The sequence below is a fragment of the Ambystoma mexicanum genome, chromosome 4p (genome assembly GCF_040938575.1).
Source record: "Ambystoma mexicanum isolate Mex_15411 chromosome 4p, UKY_AmexF1_1, whole genome shotgun sequence".
Classification (NCBI taxonomy): domain Eukaryota; kingdom Metazoa; phylum Chordata; class Amphibia; order Caudata; family Ambystomatidae; genus Ambystoma; species Ambystoma mexicanum.
In genome coordinates, this window is record NC_090927.1 from 849,221,722 (window position 1) to 849,236,008 (window position 14,287).

General features: G+C 50.5%; 1 protein-coding gene and 1 long non-coding RNA gene across 3 annotated transcripts in view; one reads left to right on the forward strand and one right to left on the reverse strand.

The window, feature by feature from the left end:
* The window catches only part of LOC138453506 (uncharacterized), a 159,747-nt gene that overhangs the window by 23,536 nt on the left and 121,924 nt on the right, over window positions 1-14,287 (forward strand). For both annotated transcript variants that reach the window (XR_011260447.1, XR_011260448.1), the window contains exon 2: window positions 13,387-13,455. This is a non-coding gene — a long non-coding RNA (uncharacterized lncRNA). The remainder of the gene's footprint in view (window positions 1-13,386; window positions 13,456-14,287) is intronic.
* The window catches only part of KLHL32 (kelch like family member 32), a 2,034,348-nt gene that overhangs the window by 11,816 nt on the left and 2,008,245 nt on the right, over window positions 1-14,287 (reverse strand). The window contains exon 10 of the mRNA XM_069606414.1: window positions 14,149-14,243. Within this exon, the coding sequence (XP_069462515.1) occupies window positions 14,149-14,243 (95 nt within the window). The remainder of the gene's footprint in view (window positions 1-14,148; window positions 14,244-14,287) is intronic.

Sequence of the window (14,287 nt, forward strand, 5' to 3'; positions counted from 1 at the left end):
CTATGGGTCATTCTGCCCATCCAATGACAGTTCTCTCCCGAAGCCCATCCTCTGACAGCCATCTTCAGATTTTTACTGCACGCTTCAGTGTTGGGAGTCCTTGAGTTTGCTCTGCAAGCTATTTCTACGTTTTTTGTGGGTTTTTTTGCAGAAAAAGGTTCTAATTGATTTTCCAAAAGAGTCTATTTGCTTTTTTCTTCATCTGCTGACAGCAGGGTTCCGTTGTCGGTGAATTTCAGCACCCCTCAAGGGCAAAGATCGTTGAAGTTTCCAGACGGCTATCAGGCCTACTTCGCACCCTCCGACCATGACAGAGGAGAAGGAAGATCTCTGTTCAGGCTCTGCACCAAGTGCGGGCTACAGAATGTTTTTTTGAAGACAAACACCTGCAATGCCTCTACTATCTGCATCCAGACCACAAGGAAGAGAATTTCAGATATGCCTTGGTTTCTCCAAGAAGACAACGAAGGACAGGCACAGTAGACTGGCAGCGTGGCTAAACGGCAAGGCCTCTGCCCCAAGCTCTGAGCAGGGTCATGCTTCACCCAGGACCAGCCGGTCCGAGGAGCGGTCGTCTAACTTTGAGGGCGTCTCACCCATGGGGGCCCAAGACAAGGCCAAGAATCGCAAGTCGGGAGTTGCCTTGGAAGTGGGTCCCACGGTGGCACGGGCACGCTCGACATGTCATCCGCCTCCGTTGTCAGCCGGCAATCGAGCACCTCCTTCTCAAAAAGGAAATCGTACAACCCGAGTAAGCTGCGGGAGAAGCCAGAGAAGCTGCGGACGGAGAAGGCCGAACTGCCCAATAAGGCTCAATTGGCGCAAGAGAAGTCTAGAGCTGGTGGCGGCTGCTCTTACAAATCTAAGGGGGCTGACCCTGTGAAGGTAGCATGAAAACGCCAGTGTGACTTTGGCGAGAGCTGCTGGCACGCAGGTGAAGGTGATGCGGTCTCTGAGCCCGTTCCGACCCCTCGGGGTGAAAGGGTGGACCACAGAGGCCCCTGATCAGCCACAGGCTGTGTCCCAGACCATGTAGGTTTTCATCCACGGACGACGAGGATATGGAGTACTTGCACACGGTCCACTAGGAAGTCGAAGAGGATGGCCGACGACTGCGTGGGGCCTAGTGTTCCAATCTTGACCAGCTCAGCCGTGGGATGTCTCTCTGGACATTGTCAACCCTCCACACCTTGGTGTCGGAGATTCAGAAGAGGATGCCGCAGGGCCTGGTCTCGTGGTCCTCCAGTCCTCCAACCAGCCAGCAGCAAAGAGGAGGAGGCGTCATCCAACGCCCCGATTTTAGCCTCCTCATCCGCACCGGGCACTCTTCCCCCAGCGGACCCGGACACTGGGACGGATACAGCAACAGCAACGACAGACAACAACATCGTTGCCAGGGGGCCTCCACAGCCTACGGAGTCCCCACCAGATGAGGTGGGGTCATTTCATTCCATGATCGCCAGAGCCGCCGAGCTGTTACAGCTTGTGCCTAAAGAAACCAAGAAGGAGGATTTCTTGTACCAGAGGTGTGAGGCCAAGAATCACGGTAGGGCCCCTTCTGGACGACGTGTGGGTGGAGGGTCTGGCCCTCTTGAAGAACGCTTGTACATCTCCAGCCAAACTGGATAGGCTATAGAAGAAGTACCTGGTGTTGGAATCCGTATTCAAGAGCCTGAGGTCCCAACCATCGCCAGATTTGGTGGTTCGGCGGCCGCAAGGAAACGGTCTAACCCGGCCTCGTCGTCTTTAGTTCCTCCGGACATCGAGGGGTAGAAAATGAACGCCATGGAAGGAAGGTGATTTACACCGCAGCATCTACCATCAAGGCGGCCAATGCACTGGTGATCCTAGGCAGGTCCGACAGGGAGCTGTGCTACAAGCAGGGTCCGATTTTGGAGTTCCTCCCCGACGACAAGAGAATGGAGGCTATCGCTCTCTTAGGAGAGGGAAGTGGCGTCAGATAACGCCATCACTGTGGTGCTGGACATTGCTGACCCAGGGTGCCGGCAGATGGGGAACAGGGTCTGCCTTCGTCGCCAGGCCTGGAAGAAGGCCATGAATTTCTGCCAAGAGGTCCTGACGAAGGTGCTGGACATGCCTTTCGACAGGGATAACCTTTTTGGGAAGGTTGACAAGTCCCTACAGGCCATCAAGGCAGATACGGAGATGGCCCGTTCCCTGGGCACATTCCAGCAGAACTGCAGTTCTTTTCACTCCTCCAGAGGAAAGTCGAGCAGGGCGTCCCAACGTTTCTCATCATACGATCAGCCTTCCAGATCTACGACTCAGGAAGCCTACAGAGGCTGTTCCCAGGCCTACGGTGGAGGAGGACAGTGCTGCCGTCATCCGCAAAGAGGTTGCCAGCTGAACCGGCCAGGATGTCTGGCCCCCACCCGTGCACCCCAGCGGGAGGCTGGCTGACGAGGTTCATCAGCGAGTGGGGAAAGATCACCGACAGATCAGTGCTGGACGCTCTCGACCAAGGACATACCCTAGAGTACCAGTACAAGTGTTTGTGGATCCCTCCAGTGGCCCGTCAGGAGCAGCACACCCCTCAGCTCTTGGAGGAGGTACGGGCCATGCTGCAAAAAGGGATGATAGAGCTGGTCCCCCAGCAACTGTGAGGCTCCAGAGTCTATTCCAGATACTTTTTGGTGAGAAAAAAGACGGGGTGCTGGTGGCCCATTCTGGACCTACAACATCTAAACAAGTACCTCAAGTCACATAAATTCAGGATGGTCACATTTCTGCACGTGCTCGGCCAACTGGAAAAAGGGGATTTCTGGAAGTCGCTGGACTTGGAGGACGCCTACTTCATGTAGGACGGCCTCCTGCACCTATACAACACGCCTTATCAGACTAATTAAACCTTTTCTATCTACCACCAACACTGAGGCACTTGCCGGTGCCCTGGTCAACTCCAGACTTGATTACAGCAACTGCCTCTTGGCTGGTAGGTCTTGGTACAATCTAGTTTCCTTACACATGGTTCAGAATAATGCTGTTTGTGCAGTAAGTGGTATCTCCAGAAGGAGCCATGTCAATGAAGCCCGTAACTCCCTACCCTGGCTTCCTGTTAAGCACTGCATTGCCTATAAGGCACTTTCTCTCACTAATAAGTGCCTCACAGACAATGCCCCATCTTACTTGAAAGAAAGGATTAAGCTTTCTCATTCTACGATCTTACAACTCCAATAACCTTACGCAGCCTCGTTATAAGTTTGCCCGCTTTGGCAGCACTAGCTTTGACTCTGTTGCTTCAGGTTCCTGGAACTCTCTGCCTGTTTTTCTGCGCACCTGCCCTGAGCTTTCTTCCTTTAAGACATCTCTTAAAACATTTATCTTTAATTCTTATGACTAGTGCCTATCAACCTCTGCATCTCCCTGGTCTACCCTTTGCTTCTCTCTACTGAGTTGTCTTACTTCATACGCACTGAGGCCTACGGGCGAGTTGCGCTTTAAAAGAAATAATTATCATTAATATCCCCATTCACAGGAAACACCAAATGTTTCCACGCTTCGTAGGGCAGGGACAGCACTATCAGTTCAAGGCCCTAACCCATGGCTTGTAGTTGGCCCCCAGAGTGTTCACAAAATACCTGGCAACGGTGGCGGCCCATCTTCGCCTACTGGGGATACATGTGTACCCATACCTCGATGACTGGCTCATCCAGGCCCACTCGAGAGAGAGTTGGCCGTCGGACACATGGAGGCGACCATCCAGCTGCTGACAGATCTAGGATTTTCCATCAACTATCCAAAGTCCTGCCTGACACCATCGTAAAACGCACTGTTTCTAGGAGCCAGACTCAACAGTGTCCTGCCTGGCGTCGCCCTCGTAGGAGAGGATGGCAGCCATTCAGGGGAAGGCGCAGCCGCTGTTGATGTAGACCGACACGGTGCGAACCATCAAGTCGTTGCTCGGCATGTCATCCTGCATCTACCTCATCCGGCTCTGCAGGTTACAGATGCGACCTCTTTAGGAGTACCTTGATGCTCGTTGGGTACAGGTGTCCGGGAGCTTCGCAGACCAGATCCTGCTCGACGAGGAGTTCTTTCGGGCGATAAGGTGTTGGGACGTACGCTCCAACATCGCCCAGGGTTTTAAACCCCTCCATAGCAGGAGACAGTCAGCACAGACGCTTCTCTGGAGGGCTGGGGAGCACACACCAGACGTCTACACACCAGAGGCCTATGGCTACCGGAGATGAAGAACCTCCATATCAACATCCTGGAGCTAGGAGCAGTGTTCTGGGCCCTCGTTCTCCGAAGGGCAAGGTGGTGAGGATCTTCACGGACAACACCACTGCAATGTTCTACATCAGGAAACAGGGGGACACTCGATCCCTGGCGCTCTCCAAGGAAGCACAGGACTTGTGGCGATAGACGGTAGGTCAAGGGATGTTTCTCGTTCCTCTTCACCTAGCGGGAGTCAAGAACACCATTGCGGACTCCCTCAGCAGGGAGTTGTGCTCCTGCCAGAAGAGGGATCTTCGGCAGGACCAGGTGGGCCGCATCTTCATCAAGTGGGGCAGGCCCCAGATCAAACTTTTTTGCGACGGCGGTAACACAAAATACCAGAAGTTTGCCCAACCAAGGAGCAAGGGGGACGCGTTCTCCTTCCCATAGGGAGGCCTGTTTCTGTACACGTTTCCCTGTTGCCTCTCCTGCTAAGATTCATCAACACACTCAAACAGTGCCGGTGCAGGATGATACTCATTGCCCCAGCGTGGCCATGCCAGTTTTGGTATCCGGACCTTCTCAGTCTGACGGTGTCACCCCATGTCATGCTGCCGGTAGTTCCGGATCCACTCACCAGAGAAGGAGGCACTATCCTGCATCACGACCCAGGGTCGCTGAACCTAAAGGCTTTGCTCCTGGAGTGTAGTGGATACGAGTTGCCTGCGGACTGCAGAGAGATCCTCGCCAAGGCCAGGGCGTCGTCGACTTTGAAGTGCTTCGGTCACAAGTGGAAGCGCTTTGCTACATGGTGCCGGTCGCAGAAATTACCCCATTGAGGGTCACGGCCCCGCAGCTTCTCCCATACCTGCTCTCCTTGGCCAAGGCCGATCTGGCAGGTATCTCCCGCTACACCAGGTCTCCAGGAAGATTGTCACTTTGGTCTCAAAGGACTTTCTCGATCTTTCCTGCCGGTGAAGGCTCCTGCCCCTGTGTGGGAACTCAATGTGGTGCTGACCAGGCTCATGGGTGCCCCATTTGAGCCTATCCATCAGGCCTCTTCTCATGGGAAACAGCTTTCCTTGTGGCCATTACTTCTGCCAGGAGGGTAGATAAGATCCAGGCCCGATCCTGCAAACAGCCATACCTGACTTTCCATGAATCAAGGGTGGTGCTACGGACGGACCCCTCTTTTATGCCGAAGGTTCTGTCGGAATTCCACCTCAACAAGCCTTTGGTGTTACCTGTTTCTTTCCCAAAGACTTTGTCACTGGCTTTAAGGGCCTCGCACTCGTTGGACTTTGATCGCGCCCTCAAGTTCTATTTGACACGCACAAAGAGCTTTTGGAAGACTTCTCAGCTGTTCGTGAACTCTGGTCCTATGAAACATGGGAACGCCTTGTCCAAGGCTTCCATCTGAAGGTGGCTCTCCGGCTGCATCATGCACTGTCATCTGTTGGCAAACTGACCGCTGCCCGGCCGTTCGAGAGTCCACTCCACCAGAGCGATCTCTGTGATGACGGTGTTCCTGTCTGGTGTGCCCCTGCTGGACATCTGCAGGGCAGCTATGTGGAGGTCCACTCACACCTTCACGAGATTCTACTGCTTCGACAGGGATTTTGGCCAGGAGGCCAGTCAGCCAGGCAGTGCTACGCAACCTGTTCGCTTGAGGTGAGTCTGTTCCAGAGGTAAGAGTGGATTTCTTCTCTTTAGCCTTGCCACCTCCCGTGGTTGTGTATTTTTGTACTGCTATACATTTGTTATTCATGAGAATGTGAATCCATGCCAGACCCCATGCTGGAGACTGAACAAGTTACTTACCTCTAACTATTGTTCTCCAGCATGGGTCTGGCATGGATTCACATGTGAAACCTGCCTCCGAACCCTCTGCAGCTTTCATGCTGCCACTTTACGTGCCTACGAAATCTGAAGATGGCTGCCAGAGGAGGGATTTAGGGAGAGGACTATCATTGCTTGGGGGCAGTATGACCCAGAGGACAGTGATTAGTTTAGAGGAGAAATACAGTTTATAAGTGAAAGTGAAACTGTTTTTCTTTTACCATGGATTCCCAGCCTGACGATGGGGAATATTCATAAGCATGTAAATCCATGCCTGACCCATGCTGGAAAATAGTTGCAGATAAGTAACTTGTTCCTTATCACTACAGTTTTTTGCTGATTCATAAGGCACCTTGTACAAAATGGCTGAGAGGGCACATTTAATACCCATTTAAGGTGGTTGACTATGTGATTGCAAGTAGAAATGGTGAACAGACGAATGGCCAATCCCAGATGGCCTCTACAATAGGAGCGCAGAAACTATGGACGAATATTGATGGTCTTGTGGCTTAATATCCAGATGCCTGAGGATAAATGGCAGCAGACAAAGTCACTGTACGTGCCCCTCCAAATATGGGTATGAGGTCTGCGGACCTGGTCCGTGGACTTGGGGAGACAGAGCCAAGAGTTGATCTCAGTGAGTTGCGCTTGAACTCTCTGCCCCTCACATTCAGAGCCAGCCCAATTGTTGATCTCTTCCAAGCTCTCCTTAAACCTCTTACTTTCTAAAGCGGGAGCTTCCACGGCCCTCTCCCCATCCTCCTGACCTGACCTCAACACTCTCACCAGTGATACTTAATGTAATTTTGTATACTTATACAGTATTGCTCTTTTGTGTGAAGCACTTGCCCCCTTAAGTGAATGTTACCATTGTAAGTCACCTCTTTCTAATAGAGATTATATGGGATACATTACTCACCGTAATCGTATTTCTGACGCTTAGATTCACATGATGTGCATAGGCCGACATCTAGTGGAAGCTGCGGAGTATTAGTTTGTTTTTCGAAACTCGAAAATTGGGCGTCGACACAGGGCGTGCCAGTAATACTATCCCTAGTGTGATGTCCACTGTACCCATGATCCCTCACGCGTCTAGGACCCTCAGATTGTATTTTTTCTGACATAAGGTAGCATGAGGAGTAGCGTGAGTACATATGATCCAAGCAGATAGAAGATAGATAAGACTACAAGCATCCATGCGCCTTCTCTCAGAGGGGAGGAAGGGTGGGTCGCATGTGAATCGAAGCAGATGCAAGCATCAGAAATACGATTACGGTGAGTCATGTATCCCTTCTGAGGCTTGTGGAATCTGCTTAGATCACATGCTGTGCATAGATTAGCGAGCAGTGTTAGAAGGAGGTGGGATTTGAGAAGGGTCATGAGCAAATAAATGTCTTAGAACCGCTTGTCCCACTTGAGTATCTGTCTTGGAATGGGTGTCAATGCAGTAGTGCTGAGTAAAAGTGTGGATAGAGCTCCAAGTAGCTGCTTTGCAAATGGTGTCAAGGGGAACGCTTGCAATGAAAGCCAGAGTGGCCCCAATGCCTCTTGTCGAGTGGGCTCTGGGCGTAAAAGGCAAAGTTTTGTCAGAAAGAGTGTAACACAACTGGATACAGTTGACAATCCACTTGGAGATGGCACCCTTAGAGACGTGATCTCCCTCTTTGCCTGTGGCTACGGAGACAAACAGTTGATCTGTTTTCCTAAGCGGTCTGGTCTTGTTTACATAGTAAAGGACCACCCTACGCGCATCTAGGGTGTGTAGTTTAACCTCAGCCGAGCTTTGTGGGTTTTGGAAGAAAGCCGGAAGCTCGATGGACTGGTTTACATGGAATTTGGAAATAAACTTGGGTGAGAACCTAGGGTGTGTCCGTAAAACCAGCTTATCCTTATGAATAGTAAAGAAAGGATCCTGCACTGACAGAGCCTGAATTTCACTGACCCTTCTTATGGATGTAATGGCTACTAAGAAGGCAGTCTTATAGGTCAGGTGTTTGAGACTTGTCTTATGCATGGGCTCGAATGGGGGGCCCATGAGTTTAGATAGCACCACGTTCAGGTCCCATCCTGGTGGTGAGTTAGATATAGGAGGATGAAGTCTCTTTACTCCCTCCATGAAGGCTTTAACCACGGGTACCTTCCACCACGACACCTTGCTATGTGAGGTGGTGTACGCTGACAGTGCTGCCAGGTGTACCTTTAGTGAGTTTAAAACCAACCCTGCGTCCAGCAGGTGGTGCATGTATGTCACGATTATGGAAGGAGTGCAATCAACTGGGTTGATTTGTTTATACTGGCACCAAATAACGAATCTCTTCCATTTGTCGAAGTAGCAATGCCTTGTGTTCGGTTTCCTAGACTCTTTTAGGATGTCCATACACCTCTGTGGTAAATTGAGATGTCCAAACTCTATGACCTCAGGAGCCTTGCTGCTAGGTTCATGGAGTTGGGTTGAGGATGCACCTTCTGACCTTGGTGCTTGTACCAGCCCGGGAGTTTGATGGGATCGCACACTGAGAGTCTGCGTAGGTGTGGAAACCACGGTTGTCTCGCCCACATGAGAGCAACTAGGACGAGCGTCATCGACTCTCTGTTCATCTTGTTCACCACCTGTCTGACGAGAGGAGTTGGTGGAAAAGCGTACGCAAACATCCATGGCCAGTTCATCCACAGGGCGTTCCCCAGGGAGTCTGGTTGGGGAAACCTGGATGCGAATCCTGGGCACCGTCTGTTTTCGCTTGTGGCGAATAGGTCTATAGAGGGGAAACCCCACTGAGAGAAGATATCTTCTACGATATCTCTGTGTAGACACCATTCGTGTTCCTCCGGAAGGGAATCTCTGCTCAAAGCGTCCGCTAGAGAATTGAGATCCCCTGGAACATGTTGAGATGACAGAAAGATGTTCCGTCTGAGTGCCCATATCCAAATTTTCTGGGCAAGTCTGGACAGATTTGGCGAACGAGTCCCTCCTTGCTTGTTCAGGTAGAACATGGCTGTCATGCTGTCCGTCCGGATCTGCACCGACAGGTTCAATAGGTGGGGCTCGAACGCTTGAAGTGCTTTGAAAACTGCCAGAAGCTCTAGCAGGTTGATGTGATTCTTGGCCACTGTGTGAGACCAGAGACCCTGAGCTGTGTGGTGGAGATGGTGAGCTCCCAATCCTGTCTGGCATGCGTCCGTCGTGACTACCGCCTGTATCTCGGGATCGTAAAAGGTTTTCCCCTTGGATAGATTGTCTCTTGTCCACCAGTGGAGGCTTTGTACAAGTGTTGGCGAAACGACCACTAGATCGTCCCACTGACTACTTGCCTGAGTCCACAGTTTCGCCAACCATTCTTGCATGGGACGCATGCGCAGGCGCGCGTGGGGGACCAGGTAAATACATGACGCCATCATGCCCAGCAAACACATTGCTTTGTGTACTGTTATCTGGCGACCGGTTTGATATTGCGGAATTTGCAGTAGTATATTCCGAATTCTTTCCTCTGAAGGAAAAGCCAACCCCTCTTGAGTATTTAGAACAGCTCCTAGGAACTGCTTGGAGGTGCTGGGCACCAGACTTGATTTTTTCTCGTTTATGGAGAAGCCCAATTCGAAGAGGAGGTTGATAGTTATTTGAATGTTTGTCCTGCAAATTACTGGGGTCTCCCCCGTGATGAGCCAGTCGTCCAGATAAGGGTACACTGGGATTGCCTCCCTGCGTAGGTGTGCCGCCGCCACCGCCAGTACTTTGGTGAATACCCTTGGAGCTGAGGCTATCCCGAAGGGCAGTACCTTGAACTGGTAGTGCTGACTGTCCACCTTGAAGCGCAGATATTTTCTGTGCGCTGGGAACATGGAAATATGAAAATAGGCATCTTTCATATCCATATGCCATGTAATCCCCCTTTTTTAGGAGGGGAATTACCTCTTGGAGAGTAGTCATGCGAAATATTTGGGGCTTGACATACTTGTTTGCAGGCCGTAAGTCCAATACTGGGCGCATTGTCAAATCTTTTTTTGGCACAAGGAAGTAAATTGAATAAATACCTTTGTTTACTTGGTGTCCCGGGACGAGTTCTATTGCGTCCTTTGCGAGAAGAATTTCGATCTCTTCGAGTAGGATCTTCTGGTGGTCTAAGGAGTGTATTCTTTGTCGTGGAGGGTGGTTTCGGGGACGCTCTAGGAGTTCTATGCAGTATCCTGTGGACACTGTGGACAGCACCCATCTGTCTGATGGGATCCCTTCCCAAGCTTGGGTGAAGATGGAAATGCGTCCCCCTACTGGGGATGCGTGAGAAGGGACCCTGAACGGAGCGTCACTGTTTTGGTGGAGGCGTGCCCCCTCCTTTATTGGGACTGCCTACCCCTACCACGACCTCTTTTGTTACCCCTGCCATAATTCTGGGTAGACTGCTGGTTAGTGTTCCATGTAGTACCCTGGCCTTGGGAATAGTTAGAGCCTCTTTGGGAGTTTTGTCCGTGAGGCCGACAAAAATTGCCATTCCCTCTCTGGTTAGGGGGTTTGTTGGTTAGTTGCCCTAGGGACTTGAGTGTCTCGTACTAGTCCTTGCCATTCTTTAGTGCGTCCTCAACCGCCTTTCCAAACAATAGATCCGGCTCCACCGGCTTATCTATCAATGGTGCTTGGGTCTCGGCCTTGAAACCAGACTGCCGTAGCCAAGCATGCCTCTTGATGACTGTGCTTTCAGCAATTAATCTGCCGGCGTTATCCGCGGCATCAAAGGTTGATTTTAAAATGCAACCTGATACGGCTCTCCCCTCGGCCGAAACTCGTGCCAATTGGCTTTTTAAGAGTTCTGGGGCGGAGTCTATGAGAGCTGCGACTTCTTCCCATTGATGGCAGTTGTAACTAGCCAGCAGGGTGGTGGAGTTTGCAATCCTTGCCTGGTAGGCGGAAGTGGAGGCTACTTTCCTGCCCAAGCCATAAATCTTCTTGCTCTCCTTGTCGGGGGGAGCTTCGGACGATGACCAGGGTGTTCCCGCCCTCTTACGGGTGTTTGTAACAACCAGGGAGTCCGGTTTGAGATGTCCCCTTATGTATAGTGGGTCAGATTGGGCTGCCCTGAAAAGCTTTTCAATTCTGGGGTTTACTGCCCTAGTGAGATTGGGGTTAACAAGGGAAGGGTCTATCCTCCTTTGTATTGACTTAAGGATAGGGATAGCCTGAGCAACATGTCTCCTCTCTCCCACCAGTTCCTCTGCAAAGTCCCTTTCTTCCTGAGCACCTTGGGTGTCAATGTGGAAGTGCTGTGCCGCTCTGGACAGGACCTCATTCAGGAGAGGTTGGTTGTCGACCGGGGAGTCGGTAACCGCTGGCTCTTTCTCTACTGGGGAATCTACCCTGTATGTATCTGGGTCATCCTCTTCCTCCTCCTCTTGGTCCTCATCATCCCCGTAATAGCCTGTCCCAGTTTGTTCTTCGAACATGCCCACGTCTGGATCCTCAACAAAGGATGGATCTTCCTGGTATTGAGAATAGGGCTGTATATAGAAGGGGTTTGAAGCTAGAGTTGGTGCTTCACCCCGGGACTTCCTACTTGGGGGTATTGGATCCTTTGAGCCTGAGGGAGTTGACCCTTCTGGTGTATAAGAGAGAAAGTGTTCCGGGTTCTTGGCATAGAAATCTGCCAATGATGACATCCTTGACATTACTCTGTCTATGTCATCACTGGACCATTCCTTTGAACTGGGAATAACTCTTTCCTGGAGTGCTTTCTCTGTTTTATCCTGACTAGACCTACTGGTTTGAACAGGGGTCTTAGGGACAACAGATTGAGATGTGTCCTGGCTAGACCTACTGGCCTGAACAGGGGCCTTAAGGACAGGGGTCTGAGACTTGTCCGTCTGTTTAGGTGGAGTAGAATGTAGTTTAGGAGACAAAGTAGGCTGGGACTGCTTACTTCGTTGTGTTCCCCCCTCCCCGTGGGTGGAAGAGTGCTTCCCCGACTTTTGGGCCCTATCAGAGCTTTTCGATGCCTGGCGTCGAAATTCGGGGGTAGAGTCCCTGTCTCTGGAGAGTGTAAGGGATTTGGTAGCAGCCTTGCCGCTGCCTGTAGACGCCGACTCCTGGAGTGCGGCTTGGGGGTAGAGGTCGGCGTCGTCCTAAGACGACCGAACCTCAGTCACTAAAAGGAGCAAGGCACTTTTAGCAACAGTGGAGGTTTGCTTTGTGTCATGAGGCGATCTAGAACGCGAACGCCCAGAGGACAACGACTCGGTGGACCGTTCTCTACGTGCCTCTTGCCGAGAACTCGACGTGCGCATCAAGTCTCGGTTGGAATTCTGTTTGCTGGAAGTGGTGTGGGTAGCGCTCGTGCCGTTGAGGGTCTTCCCCATAGGTGCCCTGCCGGACAACCTTCCGAGGTCGGGGACTTGCGCTTGGCTCTCCATCGACGCCACATTGCCCTCGCCGCCCGAAAGTACGGCGTCGCTGCCATCGCTGAAGGCCTCTTGTCGCCTGGCGTGGTGGGCCCAACGCTTTGTCGAACGGTCCTTAAGGGTCTTCGGTTTAACCGGACTGCACGCTCTGCAATTCGCCTCGGGGTGGTCCCTCGGCAAGCAGAGGTTACACGTGGCGTGTCTGTCAACCCACGGATACTTGCGGTTGCACTTGGGGCAAAATTGAAAGGGGGTATCCTCCATACGCACCCTATGGCAGCGGGCTGGGAGTGTAGGAATATAAGTAATGTACCTATATTAAACAGAGTGTAGGATATGTGCCACCCCCCACTCTCCCTACTTGCAGGGCCGAGTCCAGAGGACTTCCGAGGCCCGGACCGAGGCTAGAGGCCTTCCGAGGCCCAAATCCGTCACTGTAGTCCGACGGTTAAATTTTCTCCGATTGAGTGCCGATGTTCGGAGACTCGACGTAGAGGTGGAATAAACGGGGAAATATATAACAATATTAGCAAAATCTGACAAAGTCAGGGAACTCCGCTCAGTGCTTCTGACCAGCATGGCGGAAAAAAACAATCTGAGGGTCCTAGACACATGAGGGATCATGGGTACAGTGGACGTCACACTAGGGATAGTATTACTGGCACGCCCTGTGTCGACGCCCAATTTTCGAGTTTCGAAAAACAAACTGTAATACTCCGCAGCTTCCACTAGATGTCGGCCTATGCACAGCATGTGATCTAAGCAGATTCCACAAGCCTCAGAAATATTTATATTTTTTGTTTGTTTTCTTTTATCCCCCTCATAACATGGCCAACCACTTTGTGCTATTTTAAAGCCACCATTCTGGGGAATGCCTCCACTATCTGTAAATGAGTTTCTGTAAGTAGTTTCTGATCAAAATTGACATCCCTCTTCAAATACATTTAAATTTCACATGCCCACCTACGCTCATGTCCTCACCTGCAGGTGAACAAGCCAGAACTTAGAAGCGAAGAATCCGTCACCGCAGTGAAATAATGTCAGTCTCTAGCTCCTGTGAGTATTGAAAATGTACGGACACTCTTGCCAGCTGAGTTTTTCTTTGACAATCTGTATACTTTGTCTTGGCAGTTATATGTTGCTTTATAACACTTAAATCCATCTATCTGTTTGTGCTAGTACAGGAAGCTATATTTTGTTCTAGTAGTACTGCCTAGATAAAATGCCTTCTAGAATACTTGCTTTACTAAAAAGTATTATAGTAAATATGGAATTTGCTGATGCGAATATCGATCGCATTACAGAAAAGATTACCCTGTTCATATTACTTAGTAGCCGGGTGTCCCAGGGCATCATATCCAAAAACCCTATCTAATCTTTAATCTCGTGCAAAAGGATCTTCGCTCATGTACACCTGTTTACATTAAGTAGGACTTCCATGAGCAGAGCGCTCTTAAGTAATTGAAGTATTAACTGAGCGACTGTCCCTACTGTGGCCATTAGCCCATCTCCAGAGAAAATGCTCAGTGTTTTGCCCATGTTATGGTCCATTATATCAGTTGTGGAAGTGGGAAACACACTTAAATCAACAAGAGTAATCATTCACAAATCTTTTGATATCCGATACCCCAAAGATTACTGTCATCTCAAATTCCTTGCATCATCTATGTAAAGAAAGAAGTGCAGAAAATAAGATAGATTTTAGAAGTCCACGTCCATACACATATTAAATTGCATCAATTCACTCACCTGGATGCATGCTAAAGGTTCATTCGTCCAGATGGAATAGCCACCAACTAAGTAGATTCGTCCATTGTTGACGGCAACTCCAGATTCATTTTGTCCTACGGAAAAGGTAGATATTTAAGTGACTTGATATTGAATTAAT